Genomic DNA, 17,247 nt, shown 5'->3' on the forward strand with positions numbered 1-17,247 from the left:
GATTTTACTTATTTAAGAGAGAGAGAGAGAATGAGAGAGAGAGAGCATGAGAGGAGAGAGGTCAGCGGGAGAAGCAGACTCCCCACTGAGCAGGGAGCCTGATGTGGGATGGAACTCGATCCAGGATCATGACCTGAGCTGAAGGCAGTTGCTTAACCAACTGAGCCAACCAAGCACCCCCGACTTACTTTTCAAACGTTGACTTTGTAGCTCTTTAATTTTTGATGTTTTAATTATAGTGTGTCTTGGTGTGGATCTCTTTGGATTTATCTTATTGGAACTCTGGGTTTTCCAGATCTGGATGACTGTTTCTTTCCCAGGTTAGGGAGGTTTTCAGCCATTATTTCTCCAAACAAGTCTTCTGCCCCCTCTCACTCTCTTCCTCTGGGACCGTTGTATTGTGAAGTCTGGTCTATTTGATGTTGTCCTATATGCCACTGAAACTACCTTTACTTTTTTTTTTTTTTCTGCTCTCATAGTGCAGTCCCACTGCCCTATCTTTGAATTCACTGATCTTTTCTCATTCTCCATCTAGTCTGCTCTTGAACCCATTTATTGTATTTTTCAGTTCAGTTATTCTTCAGCTGTGTGATTTCCTATATTTTCCTATTATTTGGTACATTCTTTTATTTTCCTTCTCTTTGTTAGAATTCTCACTTTATTCATGCCTTGTTCTCCCGACCGTGGTGAGCATCTGTATGACCATTATTTTGAAATCTTTCTCAAGTAAACCACTTATCTGTTTCATTAAGGTGTTTTTCTAAGATTTTATCTCATTCTTTCATTTGGAACATATTTCTCTTGTTTCTTTATTTTCCTTGACTTTTCCTGTTGGTTTCTATGCATTAAATAAAACAACCACCTCTCTCAGTCTTGAAGGGGTGGCCTCTTGTAGGAGGTGAGCCTTATTGTTCAACCCTGCCCTAGCTCCTGGCTGTCTCTTTGAAGCTTCATGATTATCCAGGTGTCTTAGTGGTTCTTAGTGGCCTCAGAAGTCGAGGGTGGGCCAAGATCAGTCAGTGTATCTAGGGAAGGATCTCAGTCAGCACCTAGATTCAGGCTCACTGGAAGCCATACCTTCAAGCAGCAGCTTTTAAGGTATGCAAATATACCTCTTTAATGGGAAGACTAGAAAATGGGTATTTCTATCTGCTCCCTCTGCCCTGAGCCCTGGGGTGTTAGCCAGTTAAGAACAGTTTCTTCTTTGCTAATGTCCCATTGAACCCACGAACACCAGCCCCACTGGCACCCAGGGCCCACCTATTAAAGGCATCCCACAAAAATAGGGATGCCAGATATGTACATTATCTACTTTCTTGGAGACACTGGCACCCTGGGGCAGGGCAAAGGGAGAACATGAAGATGGTGCCTACTGCTCTCCCTGATCTCTGGAGAGGGCTGCAGATATGTTTAATTAGAAGCCTCCACACCCCAACACTGCTTGCCACAGCTATGAAGATAAGCTAGTAGACTATTGTCTATTAATAATAACCCCCCAGGGAAAGACTGGGGTTTATGCCTGCTGCCTCAGTGCTGTGCCTTGAGTGGTTTGCTGGGTAGGGACTATTTCTCCATTTGTTACAGTCCTGTGAGAGCATTGAACAGAAGCCCCACCGGCCACCAGAGCCCATGATCAGGGGTGTTCCCTTGGTGGCAGCTGCAAAAACTGGGGACACAGACATACGCACAAGCTCCTGAGAGACACCTGGAGCAAGGCAGAGGGACAGTACAAAGGTGGTACTTAACCAGACTCCACAGGCTTTGAGAAGTATTCCAGTGGCCTCTAGATGTGTGTTATATTAAATGTCTGACACTCTGACTGAGTCTTTTAAGATAAACAATAGAAAGTCTTTCTCTTTCACAGAAAGATATGTTGCATTTCAATCAGCTGCCTCTATACCGTGCCCCTGGGGTTTAGCTATGGCGAGTCCGCAAGACCCCTTTAAGATCTGTTTCTCAGTTTGCTGTAAGCTTGTGGTCTTGTGGATGCAAGCCCCATTGTCTTTCAAAGCTAGATGTTTTGGGGTCTCTTCACTCAGCAGCAGGTCTTAAAATTCAGGTGTCAGGTGTAGGGTTCAAACCTTTGCTTCTCCAGGAGCACAGCTTCTCTGCTTTTTGTGGGTTGCCATACTGAGTGTGGTTTATGGTGACATTGTGTCTCAGCCTCTCCTAACTATTTTGGTGGTGGTTGTTCCCAACCCCCTAACCCCCAATAATATATAAGAGTTGCTCAGTTTTGGGATTTCTTTCACAGGGAATTTTCCTATATGCATGTAGCTGTATATTCACTGTAACTGTGGGAGGAGGTGGGTTCAGGATCCTCCTATGTCACCACCCTGAACAGGAACACCCTGTGGTTCTTTCTTTGGTTGAAAATACTAACAAGTCATCGAAAATAATGAGAAGCAGATCACCAGGTATGAGCTCTGAAGGGCTAGGATTTCCTTACTCTTCTCTTACCCGGCTCCATCACCAAGCCTGGGACTTGCGCATAACTGGCATTCGGTGAATGTAGTTGAAGGAAGAGGTGATCTGAGATTTGCAGGTAAGGGGGGATATTTGGGTTGGAGGCTTACACTGCTAGATGCTACTCCTGAGTTCTTTTGGGGACAGACACCTAGAAACAGGTGTTCTACTCTTGAAGACCCTTAAAACCTCTCAGATGCAAGGCAGAGTAAAAGAAGAATAAATGAAACAAGATGGGATTGGGAGGGAGACAAACCATAAGTGACTCGTAAACTCACAAAACAAACTGAGGGTTGCTGGGGGGAGGGGGCTTGGGAGAGGGAGTGGGGTTATGGACATTGGGGAGGGTATGTGCTAAGGTGAGTGCTGTGAAGTGTGTAAACCTGGCGATTCACAGACCTGTACCCCTGGGGATAAAAATATATGCTTATAAAAAATTTTAAAAAATTATAAAAAAAAAGAGAAGAATTCTGGGGTCTTGGGCTGGTGTTTGTTGAGTTCACATACCCCTTTGCGATGCCTGCCAGAGCAGCTGAGGAGTGTAGCCGAGGCTCGCTCCTTCACTGGGCCTGGTTCACTGATGGTCCTGCCTCAGGCATTCGTAAATGCGTTGACTGGAACACATCTCCCATCCTCACCTGTCAGATTTCTATTCGTCCATTTCAACAAAAATTTCACTTTCTCTAGAGGCTTTCCCAGATCCTCTTGGTCTGAACTCGAATCTTCCTGTTATATTCGCTCAGAGGACCCTACACTCCTCTTTAACAGCACTTACCGTATTGTGTAGCCGTGTACACCGTGGGTTCCTGACAGCACACTTCTCTTTCCAGCCAGTAACCTCTGGGAGTGCAGGAAACGACTTGTGTGTCCAGCACCCAGGGCAGTGCCTGTACATGGTGCGTTATACATGGGCTCTCGGGGGTAGGAGGGGCACATGTTTTTTTCTTTAAAAAGTGTGGTTTGACCTGGACACTTCTGTCTAAACTCTATGTAAGGATATTAAATAAAGCATTGGTATAAATGGTATTAAAATAAAGGGCTGAAATAAAATTTCTCATAAAAATACAATTAAGGGCACCTGGTTGGTCCAGTCAGTTAAGTGTCTGCCTTCGGCTCAGGTCATGATCCCAGGGTCCTGGAATAGAGGCCTGTGCCGTGCTGCGTGCTCATTGGGGAGGGCCTCTGTCCCCCTCTTCCAGCTCCTGCTCTCTCTCTCAAATAAATAAATAAAATCTTTTAAAAATATAATTAAGAAATGAAAGTTATCTTTTCTTTGTGACATCAATGTATAGGGGAGCTAAAGAGAGAACCTATCTGGGTTACAAAGCAAAAAAGCCACCAATTTGAGCTCTAGTCGTAAATATTTATATTGTATGAAGAATAGGTCTTTAAATCTATTTTTATGAAATTTATTCCCAATTTGAAGTGGCAGTGTATACAAAGATAACAGAGCTTGTGATATATTACAGAAATGTTTACAGCAACATGCACATTATGAAGTGTTTCAAACATATACATATTAAGTTTCATGCTGAATAAATAATACCCCCAAATTAATTTTTATTTTTACATAAAAATATAATATTGCACTCTTAACAAGACCAGTTACTTTGCATATTTTCTCTTTAAATAAATGATGGAATTCGGCCTTAAAAAAAGAAGACTGAGTAGCAACCCTATTCTAATAGGGGACTAGTTCCAAGTTCTTGGTAGAAAAAAACGAAAGCCAGACAGTAGCTGCAATTTTTTTTTCTTTTAACAAAGCAAATCACTTCAACGTGAATAGGAATAATGTCATCTCTGCACCCAGCTGGACCTCAGAGCTCCGAGCTGGCCTGGGCAAACCGCGGTGTCAATGTGGCCCGTGAGCCGTTCTGAGGGATGTATGCTGCTCCAGTGACAAGCACACGTGGCCACTCGCTTCCTCTTGCCCACATCTCAGTGGCAGAGATGTTGGAATTGTGTTTTATACAGTTTTTAAGCAGAATGTTTTAGAAAGTCTGGAAGTTACAAAAGTAGTTCTGTAAACACCATATGAAGTGAATTTCCATAACAAACACGCAAGTTATTCTTAGGCAGGAATACATATTTTTACCCCATGGTAAGTAACATCTTACTGAGCTTATTTTACAGTGTTCTCAAAGCCAATAAGCAGCACCCCAAAATAGAGCCGTAATGGTAGAGACAGACTATAGTAGAGATTTTTAGGAATTCTGTCTTCATGGTGTGCAAGTTCTCTGTGGCATATACTTAGACCTTTCTGTTGTTCCCAGAATTCTCAGGTTGTATAGATTAGTAGAAACAGAGCAGACAGTTTCCTACAAGAATTATTCAGCATCCTGTGGGAAACAGAGTAGGCTGTCTCCTTTCTTTTGTAATTCTGTTTTATGGAAGAAAACATACCCTGCCCATTAGATTTAATGTCTTATCTAGAATGGACTCTTAGTATCTGCCCCATCTTTCTCCATAGTGGAGGCTTTCTATTGCAAACTGTTAAGTATTCAGTGCTCTATAGATGGCAGATATTAAAATAATTATCATTGTGTTTAAATCTTAGTGACTCAACTAAGGGTGTTCAGTATCTAGTGTTATGAATTTTAAGCAGAATTTGTTATGAAAAAACAGAATGTATCTGAAATCAGATGTGTGTTTGTGGCTGTCAAAAAGTTCTGGTTCCTCTTTGAGCTAAGCAGGCAACTAGAAAAAAACCTGCCAACACTAAGATTCATGAGTAGTTTGTTTTTAGTATTCAGATCTTCCATAAAACGTTTGGTGCAGAGGCACCTACTGAATAATTTACTTCTCAAAGAAAGCACTTTGCAAGTTCTAACTTCTTATCCTCTTCTTTAATTTCGTGTGTTTGTGTCAGGAGGTGGGGGAAGGTAGATTATCTCGGCATAAAACTTTTAAAATATAATTTTTAGAGTATTTTATATAAACAACTAGCTAACCAATTTAAATTCTCCTGGTCTTTTTGGAATAACAGAAAAAAAGGAGAGACCCCAATTCTTTCTTTAGAATAACCTTGTGGGTAAACACTTTAAAAATACAATTTTAATTTATCGTGTATGACTTACACCTTGTTGGTTAGAACATACACAACCCTCTAGATGATCACAAAATTAGAACAAAACTGTTCTCTCCGGACCTTGGGAGGCCGCAGAATGTCCTGCAGATGATCATTATTTGGATGATGTATTTGGTCATCCATTTCTTCAAGTTCAACCTCCTAAAACTGGTGAGGTCCACACATCTAGTTTGGAGCTAAAGTGCTTTGGAGAAGTGAAGTTCTCTCTCATTCATCCAGCTGCATAGCTGCTAAGGAAGGAATAGAACATTGGCTGTTTCAGGCGTTGCTGGTCCTTTCGACACCAGGCGATCACAGTCCCGTCACTATTTGCTGTATACAGATGGTGGCCGTCACAGGAAAACGTAAGGCTGTCAAAAGAAATCCCACATGTACATCATCTCTTAAAATTGCATTAGCATATTGGTGATCATATAGAAATCAGTGTAAAGAAGCGAAGATATCTTCACCGGAGCAGAGAGACCAACGAAATAACTGCTTACGACTCACTGGTTTCTGGTGCAATTCTAATATAGTCTAATTGCTCTGCTGACGACTTTGTGAAGGTCACCCTAACTAGGGGACACAGAAGAAAACCAGAGCAAAGAGGTCAGTGTATTCTGTTCCTTCTTTGTACATTTTCTTTTACCACCTTGTTTGTGCTCTTATTACTTAACAAATACTTGAGTTTAGGAAAGTTTAGATCATATAACGGGGCTACATTTTCTCTTTATAGAAATAAATGATGATTATAGGGAGATATTTTATTTCCCAGAAAAAGGAAAAGGCAAAACTGTTAACATTAATAAATAATTGGAGTTCATTAATATTTAAATTTAGTGCACTGAAAATAAATTTAATAAAGTATAATTTAAATCCCTTACTTCCGATTGATTTTTAAAGTCAAATTTGTTGGTGGAACAAAGGGTAACTGATTGTTTATCAGTCTTATCAAGCACATTCCTGCAGCTGTCAATCACCATTATAGTATTTTTAATAAGGAAAGAAAAAAATATAGTTTCTACAATTCAAAGCTTCTCTGGACACCCTCCCAGGATGCCTTCTATCCAACTAGGAGCTCCTGACTCAGATATTAAGCTCCACAAAGACATGGACTGTGTCTCCTTGTAAAAGGTCCTGGTCAACCTAGTGTTTGATAAGTGGTCAGCTGTTTAATAGACTCTCATCACACAGTTCAGTCTGTGTGCTTTCATCTCTAACAAAAGTAGAGTCACAAAATATATGATGAAGAATCTGGGGGTGGTTTACCTTACAATAGGCTTATTTGATTTAGGAAATGTGATTTCCCGCACCGGCTTTAGGTCCCATGTACTCCATAACCTAGAGAGGGAAAAAGTCATCATCTAATTATGCAAACTACAACTGCCTTCGCAAAAAACACCTATATATTTATTTGTTAAAAATCATCTGGAAGGAAACACAATAAGCCATTAGCAGTAGCTACTTGTGGGAGGTTTGCAAGGGGTAGATGTGGGAGTAAGAAAATTTGGTAAATTTTCATATTAATCTTTTATACAATTAATAGACAATATACAATTTCAAAACTGCATGCAAGCTAAGTTTATTACTTAAAAATAAAACAGGGATTAGTGAAGAACCTATATCTGAAGGTGATTTTAAATCTCTAAATATTAAGTATGAACATGCCTAGATATTTAAGGCTAGTTTTTGGGACTGCTGTGTCCTTATGAACAAGAGTGAACAAAGAGAGTCAGAACTCCTCTTACCTTACAATTCCATTTTCTAATCCCCCGGCAATCACATTGATAGACACCCCCTCGGGCTGGTTAGAGAAGGCAACGGAACAGATGATCTCCCTGCAGTGCACATGTCCAACAAGGTCCCCGTTCACTGTCCAGAGTCTAAGGTCGCTGCCTCCACCAGCTAAAACACCAAGACCATCCACAGGTCACCAGAGTGTGGGTATGTCAGAGCCCACCACCCTGAGTCCCAGAGGGGCATCCCTGCACATCCAGCTTGATTGTTTCAGTGATTAAAAAATTTATAGGCAGCTCAGGACTGAAGCTGTGTAAATAAAATTACTATGTAATAAGTCAAAAGGCTCTGCAGATTTATCTAGAGACAATGACCAGTGGAAAAATAAAAATAAAAATATTAATTTCTAAATCTAGAGCAACAAGGCAAATTAATCATATATTTTTGTGTAATCATATTTTAGCAAAGGAGCTGACAAGGCTGAATTTGAGAGTACCCAGAAAGTTAAACAATCTCCAAAACCAGACGAAAATATTCTGTGAAACCTCCTGTAAGAAGTGACTTAGGTAACTTCTGAAGGAAAAAAAAAGTTACAATAAAACTTAGTGGAGTTAAAAGTTACTTTTTTTTTTTTTAAGATTTTATTTGTTTATTTGACAGACAGAGAATTACAAGTAGACAGAGAGGCAGGCAGAGAGAGAGAGAGAGGGAAGCAGGCTCCCCGCTGAGCAGAGAGCCCGATGCGGGACTCGATCCCAGGACCCTGGGATCACGACCTGAGCCGAAGGCAGCGGCTTAACCCACTGAGCCACCCAGGCGCCCTTAAAAGTTACTTCTTAAAGAAAAAGAAAAGACATCTAATTCCTCAGCATGTCTAAGACTGAATCTTGTGGGTCAGTGACTTACTAGACTAGTTTTTCCTTTTCAAAGACCATGAGTAACTAAACTTTCTGGAGTTTTCCAGGGGTGGGAGAGGCAGTAATTTCTCGCCATCTTCTATATTGGGGCCCCATGATGATGCGCCTAGCCTTCTTCGGAGAAACATTCTCAAGCTGATAAAACAGGTTAAGAGGCGCAGTAAAGTCTGGGGCCATGTTACTCCACTTATATTTTAGAACTAACAAAAAAAGTGCAGACTTTAACTCTTTCCTTTATTAAGGCAATGAAAAGACTGCATAGATTTCCTACTTATAGTAAAGAAACAAATTGTGAAAATACTCCTTTATGTCAAGATACGCTGAAGAGGGAGCCTGGGTGGCTCAGTGGGTTAAGCCTCTGTCTTTGGCTCAGGTCATGGTCTCAGGGTCCTGGGATCGAGCCCCGCGTCGGACTCTCTGCTTAGTGGGAAGCCTGCTTCTCCCTCTCTCTGCCTGCCTCTCTGCTTACTCGTGATCTCTGTCTGTCAAATAAATAAATAAAATCTTTAAAAAAAGAAAATTAAAAAAAAAAAAAGATATGCTGAAGACCTTCAAATATTCCAAACCCAAATGACTTCTGTGTTGCAGCAGTATTCACAATAGCCAAGAAGTGGAAACAACTGAATGTCTGTCCGCAGACAGAAGGTAGAGATTTACAAGGGGCTACTACTCAGTCATGGAAAGTAATAAAGTTCTGCTCCATGCTGCAATACGGATGAGCCTTAACATGAGGCTGAGTGAAATAAACAGACGTAAAAAAGACATGAAAGGACACAGAGTGTATGATTCCACTTAGATAAATATCTAGAATAGGCAAATTCATAGAGATCGGAAGTAGAACAGTGGTTACTTGAAGATTTGTGGCAAGGAGGAATAAGTTATGGTTACAGAGTTTCTGCTTGGGGTGATGAAGAAGTTTTTGAGATGGTGGTTGCACCACATTGTGGGTGTGGTGATGCCACTGGATCACATGCTGTAGAATGGTTCGGATCGCAACTGTAACAGTAAACGTATTTACCACACATGCAGAGAAGAGAAGGTTAACAGATGCCCAATGTTTTACTTAAGACTTCTCACCAATTAGGAGAGGTTACCTAAACAAAACATCAGATGTAGGAGTTCAATATACTAACGAGATGCAGCTGTAGGCGATAACCTCTTTTCCGTGAGTAGATATTTCACTCTTGCTTTTGAATTTAATACTTGATAAAAAATTTATAAAATTTATAATGCAACCAGATGTGTGCTAGTAAGAGTTAGAAGGCTTCCCAAAGAGACCAGTGCAGGGGTTGATCACTGCCTGGAATTGAGAGCTACTGCAGGCTCAGTCCTTCAAAACCAAAAATCAAAATGTGGGCCTTGACTCTCTGCAATGGGGTACAGAACTCAACAGAGATCTGTAGATCAGAGAACTCAACAGAATCACCCTAGCAGATTACCTAGGACCTTGGGCCACCTCAAAACCAAGTAATGACTCATCTGCCTAAGGTTGTAAATGTCAAAACTGAGGCCTTCACTCAAGACCAGATAGCTTTCATGTGTAATTTAGCATGTCAACTAAAAGTCAGAAAGCTGGGCATTCCTGAAAAAAAATTTATTCTTCCTATACATGATCACTGAAATTAAAATAAATTGGAGAGTCACTGCCCATCCCGAATTTCATAATATTAACTTTATAATGCCATTGGCAACACACAACCAGGCTATGAACGCTAGTTAAAAGGCATATATTTTGATCCAGTGGCAGAATGATTTTTAAAAAGACAAAAACCGGGGCACCTGGGTGGCTCAGTGGGTTAAGCCACTGCCTTCGGCTCAGGTCGTGATCTCAGGGTCCTGGGATCGAGTCCCGCATCGGGCTCTCTGCTCAGCAGGGAGCCTGCTTCCCTCTCACTCTGCCTGCCTCTCTGCCTACTTGTGATCTCTGTCAAATAAATAGATAAAATCTTTAAAAAAAAAAAGACAAAAACCGTCTATTATAATATTCACATGGTTTAATAAATTTCATATCTTATCATTATAAAAACCACACCCTATATGGGCTGGCAAATTATGAGCAAGAGGAAAGAGCTCACCAGCGTAACTTCAGCCCCGACACAGAAATTTTATATCTGTGTGTATAATGTGTATATATGTGCACACACAAATATATAACATATATACATACACATACATATGTTTTATTTAAATTTTGATTTTAAAGTTACCTGGCTGGTACTCACTAAATGGGTCAAGATGTTTGGTAGGCTAAATCTGTTAACTTTCTTACCTTCTTGAACTGTAAGACTAGGAGGATGAACTCTAGTTTGGGTCACTAAACATAAATTTAGCCTCTCTTTAGAAAAATCATATTTATTATATTTTCTATATACCCAATTCTTGTTATGATTTCTCTTATATATGCACTAAGAGGCTTTAAGAAAGTGGAGGATGCCTTTTTGTTCATATTGAAAAAGAAAGTTCCAGCCATTACTCTATTATACTGTGCTCTCCCCAGGGACACCTGAATACCCTACTAGTAGGTTAGTAATTACAGCAAAAGTAATTTTGTTTTTTGTTCCCATAAGACTGGCTGATATAACATCATGATATAAATCACTACTGGCAGCAGGAAAGTAATTAACTTTACAAAATTCAGCTCCCTAAGGATCAGTCCTAACTTCCAAATGTTGCCAAAACAAGAAAGTAGAGAACACTATATAAATAATAATTATATTATTCCCCCAGATTCCCCCTTGGTATGACAATACTAAAAGCTGCTAATGTACAAATCATGGGAGAACAATTAGCATAAGTCATCAATCATCGGCCCACACTTGTATTAACAAAGTTGACGGTTCAAAATCGTTCCCTTTACTTATGACAATTAGGAAATAAAAATGTTTCTATGGCACTATTCAATAACTGGATGGTAGGATTGGCAAATGTTTCACATTTGATACCTTTAAAGGATGACTGAAGACATTACTTTTCCAGAATACAAGAATGAATGAATTTTTAGAAAATCAACAAGAAAACTCCAAGAGACAGCTGTAGTGTAATAAAAAATACACATTTGGTCTTTGTCCCAGGTCCCTGGCATACAGCTCCTGAGACCCTTGTAATTTACCACCTTCTGTACGCTAACAAGCTGGCTCCGGGGGGTAGGCCCTACATAGCTTCAGGTTGGGGGCCTGTCACTAGACAAACCAGCCATGTGGTTAGGAGGTTAGAATTTACAGGACCTCCCCACCTCTGGGGACAGAGAGAGGCTGGAGATTGAGCTCAGGTCCACAGCCACTGATTCCATCAACTGTGCCTACAGAATTGAACCTCAGAAAAACCCCTAAGCAACAGGGTTAGGAGGGCTTGAGCTCGTGAGCACATTCATGTGTCAGGAGGGAGGCGCACTCCGACTCCACCCAGACTGGCCCTCTGGATCGCCCCCTGTGTACCTCTGCAGCTGGCTGCTTACTCCTTTTTTTGAGAGAGAAAGCAAGAGTGAGGTAGGGGGAGGGCTCAAGGGAGAAGGCGAGAAAGAATCTCAAATAGGTAACCTGAGCCCAAAGTGGGCTCAATCTCACAACCCTGAGATCATGACTGAGAAGTAGTCAGAAGTCGACACTCAAACCGAGCCACCGAGGTACCTCTGGCTGTTCATTTCTACCCTTTGTAGTAAACGACTGTAGTTAAGTAGAGTGTTTTCCTAAGCTCTGTGAGTGTGGTGGGGGGTTGGGCACTCCCAAATTTGCGATCTTCAAGTAGTTAGTGTCAGGATCAAATGGGGTTGGGCACTCCCAAATTTGCGATCTTCAAGTAGTTAGTGTCAGGATCAAATAGTTGAGCACCCAGGTGGTGTCGCGGGACTGGAAAACTCTAGGGCGTCAGAAAACACCAAACAATATAAAACACGCAAGCAAAAGATAGAGGGCCACCCCCTACAGATACGTCAAAGATAATCTATACTGAGTGGGCAGAAAGAGACAATTTTTCAAAGGATTCTTTCGATGCTATTAGGATCCTTAAGAATAGAAATGCAACAGAAAATTTATGAACTTTTCAACTGTTCTTTCCTGCTGGATGTGTGTGTGTGTGTTTAAAAACACAAGTTTTAAAATATGTACTACTTGAAAAAAACAAAAACTAAAAGCAAAACCTCTGATGAGGAGATATAACTCTATCATGTAAATTTAAGGCAAATTATACCTCTATGTATTATAATGCAGTAGGGGTCTCACTCAGGAACTGGAAGATACATATAGTCAAAGCTGATCATTGGTTTTGCTTTACACTTATGTCATGGGGAGGTAGTCAAGTTGGTAGTTAAAAAGCAGAAGCCAAAAGAAAAAAAAAAAAAGAGAGAGAGAAACAAAAGCCAAGAAATTCAGATAATTATGTAACAATAATTTGCTTAACTTTGTGCCCAAATGAAATCTTTCATCTATCAGAAAAGGAGTTAAATGATGACAATATTAACTTTTGCATAAGTTGGCCCCTAAATTGATGACCTTGCTCTTGGACCATACTGTATTTTAACACACAAATTCGCTATGCCATAGTATTTTAGATGTGATTAGGGACCTGAGAGACTGAATCCAATAGTTTAAACTATGCGGGCACCAGCTAATGAGTCTGTGCTTTAGTTCTGGCCTTGCTTACCTGAATCACACACAGTGGCGATGTCTCCAGTAGTTTCACTGGCAGAGACGGCCGTGACAGGGCTTTTGTGTCCTGCCAGGCTTTGTACATAGCACAACCTAAAAGACGAAAGACAAATTTGCATCTGATCATTAAATATCATTAGATTCTCTTGTATAATTCATTCCCTTAGTGTATGGACCTATGATTCATAAGGCATTCCCCACTATATTCCTAACTGATCTTTTGCTGTCAATAGGATTACAAACTAAAGTTTGTATTTCATGCTTAAAATGATCATAAGGTAAAGATCTTATTTCAGTGCACCTGTTTCACACAGGAAGAACAGAAACATAGAGGCAATTGTGTCTGAGTTGGAAATCTTCTTCTGTACCTGTTTAAATCCCATATGATGCAGGTTCCATCTCTGCTCACACTTATCATTATACTGTAGGGTTTGCAAACAAATAAGCTGGTTATCTCTTTTGTGTGCCCATACAGATGTATCTGAGACTCCATTTCTATCTCTGAGGGCTGAAATTGAAAAAAGTCAGTGAAGTACAAGATAAAAAGCATGACAAAAGTTTTCCTAGTACTCTGTTTCAAAAATAAGAACTCAAGACTCAAACATTTTTCTCAAGCACATCATGTTTCAATCCATTGCAGTTCAACTCTTTCCTAAAGGGTAAAACTAATTAAACTTCAAAACATTTTTAATTGTCCATAATTTCAAGAATTAAAATGCTTTTTCATTTTTTGTCTTCTTGTCCAATCTTTGTCCAAATACATACACAAGTATTTTTATAGTTATGATTACTGCTACCCAAATAATTTTATATCTTATATTTAAACATTCTCCCATAAGTATTTTCTATTTTTGACATTGTCTTCAAAATGAATTTAATGATGTTACAATATTCTGTGCAGTTGGTATGCCATAATTTACTTGAGCATTTTTACTGATAGACATTTAAAATTGTTTCTAGTATTTTCAAAATTATAGATACCATAACTAAATCCTTCATGTGTGAAAGTTGAGTTCTTCTGAATGGTTTCTTCAGAATAAATTTCCAGAACCCTACTAGTAGGTCAGTGAGTACTAACAATTTTATAGTTCTTGACAATGTACTTTCCAAAGGCATTGTACCAATTCATGATGCCACCAACAGTGACGTCCTCTCAAACCACCATTACCTGTCTATAGCGACAGACGGGTTTTCTAAATGAAAGGCTGCAAACTGATGTTACAAGGGCCACGTTGGCTCACAGATGCCAGATGTTTATACTAGGTTTGATTCGTGATTTTCATTAGACTAAGCTGTTTACTGTCTTAAAGTATTTCAATATTTCCACTTCAAAGGATACAGCAAAGTAGAAAGAGTAAGTATAATAAAAAGATGTATATTGACCACTCCGTTAAACTAATCCTAACATTTCTATGATCGATTTATTTTTTTAAACAGAGAAAAAAATTAAACATTACCCGGTTTGTGTACTGTTCTATTTCCTCTCTCATCAGAAGTTACTACCATCCTGAATTTTGCATTTGTTTCCCACATGTATAGAACATGCGTTCTACTATACGTTGCCATAACCACGAACAACACACTGTATGGTTACTCATGTTGACGAATCACTTTCCATAAGTGCTATTAGTCTTCTGGTGTCTTTAGCATCTTGCCCTTTTGTTCAACACTGCTTTGGAAACATATCTGTGTTGATACAGTAGTTGCTGCTCACCTACTTTAAAGTGCTACATAGTCCAGGGTTTTACTCACATAAAAATACGTATTTTACACTAAAAGAATCAAATGACCAGGCAATACCAGGCTCACAGTCTTTCTTGGAATGACCAGCTGCCACAGCGTGGCAGGTGCTTTGGTTTAGTGAGGACACGTGACACTCCCACACAAAGTCACAGGCAGGAGACGTGCTTTCACAAGGCCCAGAGTCCCGGGTCTGAGCCCCTGCTGTCTCTCTTCGGACTGTGACCCCCTCAGCAAGGGGAGGTGTCTGCAGGGCCAAAGGCATGTGCCCAGAACTCTTTCAGACCGTGCTTCCAGGAACCTGGGACCAAGGAATGCCCTGATGGCAAAGGCCCGAGCCCCTCCTTTTCCTGCTTGAACTCTTGAGCTCTGGAGTCCATGACCCACTTCACAATGTAAGTCTCTGAAAATTGCCCAAACTTCTAAATGTCAGCAAAGGTTGCTCTAAATTGCATTTCTCTTATTATAACCAAGTTTCACTTTTCCACATACTCATTTTCTTGCATGTAAATTGGTATGCCTGGTTTTGTGTATTTGTTACTACATGTAAAAAAATTATTTGGGGGCACCCTGGGGGGTTAAGCCTCTGACTACCCGCTCAGAGGGAATCTGTTTCTCTGCTCCCCCCTTCCCTCCCCCTGCTCGTAAGCTCTCGCTCACTAAAATAAACAGTCTTTTTAAAAAATAAGAAAAAATTGGAAAACCCAAAAGACTCCACTCCAAATCTGCTAGAACTTGTACAGGAATTCAGTAAAGTGTCAGGATATAAAATCAATGCACAGAAATCAGTGGCATTTCTATATACCAATAGCAAGACAGAAGAAAGAGACATTAAGGAGTCAATCCCATTTATAACTGCAACCAAAACCGTAAGATACCTAGGAATAAACCTAACCAAAGAGGCAAAGATTTGTACTCAGAAAACTATAAAGTACTCATGAAAGAAACTGAGGAAGACACAAAGAAAGGGTAAAACTTTCCATGCTCATGGATTGGAAGAGCAAATATTGTGAAAATGTCTATGCTACCTAAAGCAATCTACACATTTAATGCAATCCCTATCAAAATCCCATCAATTTTTTTTTCAAAGAAATGGAACAAATAATCCTAAAATTTGTATGGAACCAGAAAAGACCTTGAATAGCCAGAGGAATGTTGAAAAAGAAAGACAAAGTTGGGGGCATCAGAATTCCAGACTTCAAGCTCTATTACAAAGCTGTCATCATCAAGACAGCATGGTACTGGCACAAAAATAGGCACATAGATCACTGGAACAGAATAGAGAACCCAGAAATAGATCCCCAACTCTATGGTCAACTAATCTTCGACGAAGCAAGAAAGAATGTCCAATGGAAAAAAGCCTCTTCAATAAGTGGTGTTGGGAAAATTGGACAGCCACATGCAGAAAAATGAAACTGGACCATTTCCTTACAGCACACACGAAAATAGACTCAAAACGGATGAAGGACCTCAATGTGAGAAAGGAATCCATCAAAATACTTGAGAAGAACACAGGCAGCAACCTCTTTGACCTCAGCCGCAGCAACTTCTTCCTAGGAACATCGCCAAAGGCAAGGGAAGCAAGGGCAAAAATGAACTATTGGGACTTCATCAAGATCAAAAGCTTTTGCACAGCAAAGTAAACAGTTAACAAAACCCAAAGACAACTGACAGAATGGGAGAAGATATTTGCAAATGACATATCAGATAAAGGGCTTGTATCCAAAATCTATAAACAACTTACCAAACTCAATACCCAAAGAACAAATAATCCAATCAAGAAATGGGCAGAGGACATAAACAGACATTTCTGCAAAGAAGACATCCAGATGGCCAATAGACACATGAAAAAGTGCTCCACATCACTCGGCATCAGGGAAATACAAATCAAAACCACAATGAGATACCAGCTCACACTAGTCAGAATGGCTAAAATTAACAAGTCAGGAAACGACAGATGCTGGCGAGGATGCGGAGAAAGGGGAACCCTCCCACACTGTTGGTGGGAATGCAAGCTGGTGCAACCACTCTGGAAAACAGCATGGAGGTTTCTCAAAAAGTTGAAAATAGAGCTACCCTATGACCCAGCAATTGCACTACTGGGTATTTACCCTAAAGATACAAATGTAGTGATCCGAAGGGGCACATGCACCTGAATGCTTATAGCAGTCTACGGCCATACCACCATGAATGCGCCCCATCTCGTCTGATCTCGGAAGCTAAGCAGGGTCGGGCCTGGTTAGTACTTGGATGGGAGACCAAATGCTTATAGCAGCAATGTCCACAATAGCCAAACTATGGAAAGAACCTAGATGTCCATCAACAGAAGAATGGATAAAGAAGATGTGATATATATATATGAATACTATGCAGCCATCAAAAGAAATGAAATCTTGCCATTTGCGATGGCATGGATGGAACTAGAGGGTATTATGCTGAGCAAAATAAGTCAATTGGAGAAAGACAACTATCATATGATCTCCCTGATGTGAGGAAGTTGAGAAGCAATGTGGGGGGGTTTGGGGGGTAGGAAAAGAATAAATGAAACAAGATGGGATCGGGAGGGAGACAAATCATAAGAGACTCCTAATCTCACAAAACAAACTGAGGGTGGCTGGGGGGAGGGCAGTAGGGAGAGGGTGGTTGGGTTATGGACATTGGGGAGGGTATGTGATAT

At 40.3% G+C, this 17,247-nt stretch overlaps 1 protein-coding gene across 6 annotated transcripts in view; it reads right to left on the minus strand.

Moving 5' to 3' along the window:
• Positions 1 to 3,859: 3,859 nt before the first annotated feature.
• The window catches only part of LYST (lysosomal trafficking regulator), a 174,117-nt gene continuing 160,729 nt past the window's right edge, over positions 3,860 to 17,247 (minus strand). For 4 of the 6 annotated variants that reach the window (XM_032313699.1, XM_032313700.1, XM_032313703.1 and 1 more), the window contains 5 exons: positions 13,199 to 13,338; positions 12,826 to 12,923; positions 7,282 to 7,438; positions 6,803 to 6,874; positions 3,860 to 5,904 (listed from right to left, as the gene is read on the minus strand). In XM_032313699.1, the coding sequence (XP_032169590.1) occupies positions 5,766 to 5,904; positions 6,803 to 6,874; positions 7,282 to 7,438; positions 12,826 to 12,923; positions 13,199 to 13,338 (606 nt within the window). In that variant the 3' untranslated portion in view covers positions 3,860 to 5,765. The remainder of the gene's footprint in view (positions 5,905 to 6,802; positions 6,875 to 7,281; positions 7,439 to 12,825; positions 12,924 to 13,198; positions 13,339 to 17,247) is intronic. The other 2 variants (XM_032313702.1, XM_032313704.1) reach the window with 2 other exon arrangements.

The sequence above is a fragment of the Mustela erminea genome, chromosome 14, assembly GCF_009829155.1.
Source record: "Mustela erminea isolate mMusErm1 chromosome 14, mMusErm1.Pri, whole genome shotgun sequence".
In the NCBI taxonomy this organism is placed as follows: Eukaryota; Metazoa; Chordata; class Mammalia; order Carnivora; family Mustelidae; genus Mustela; species Mustela erminea.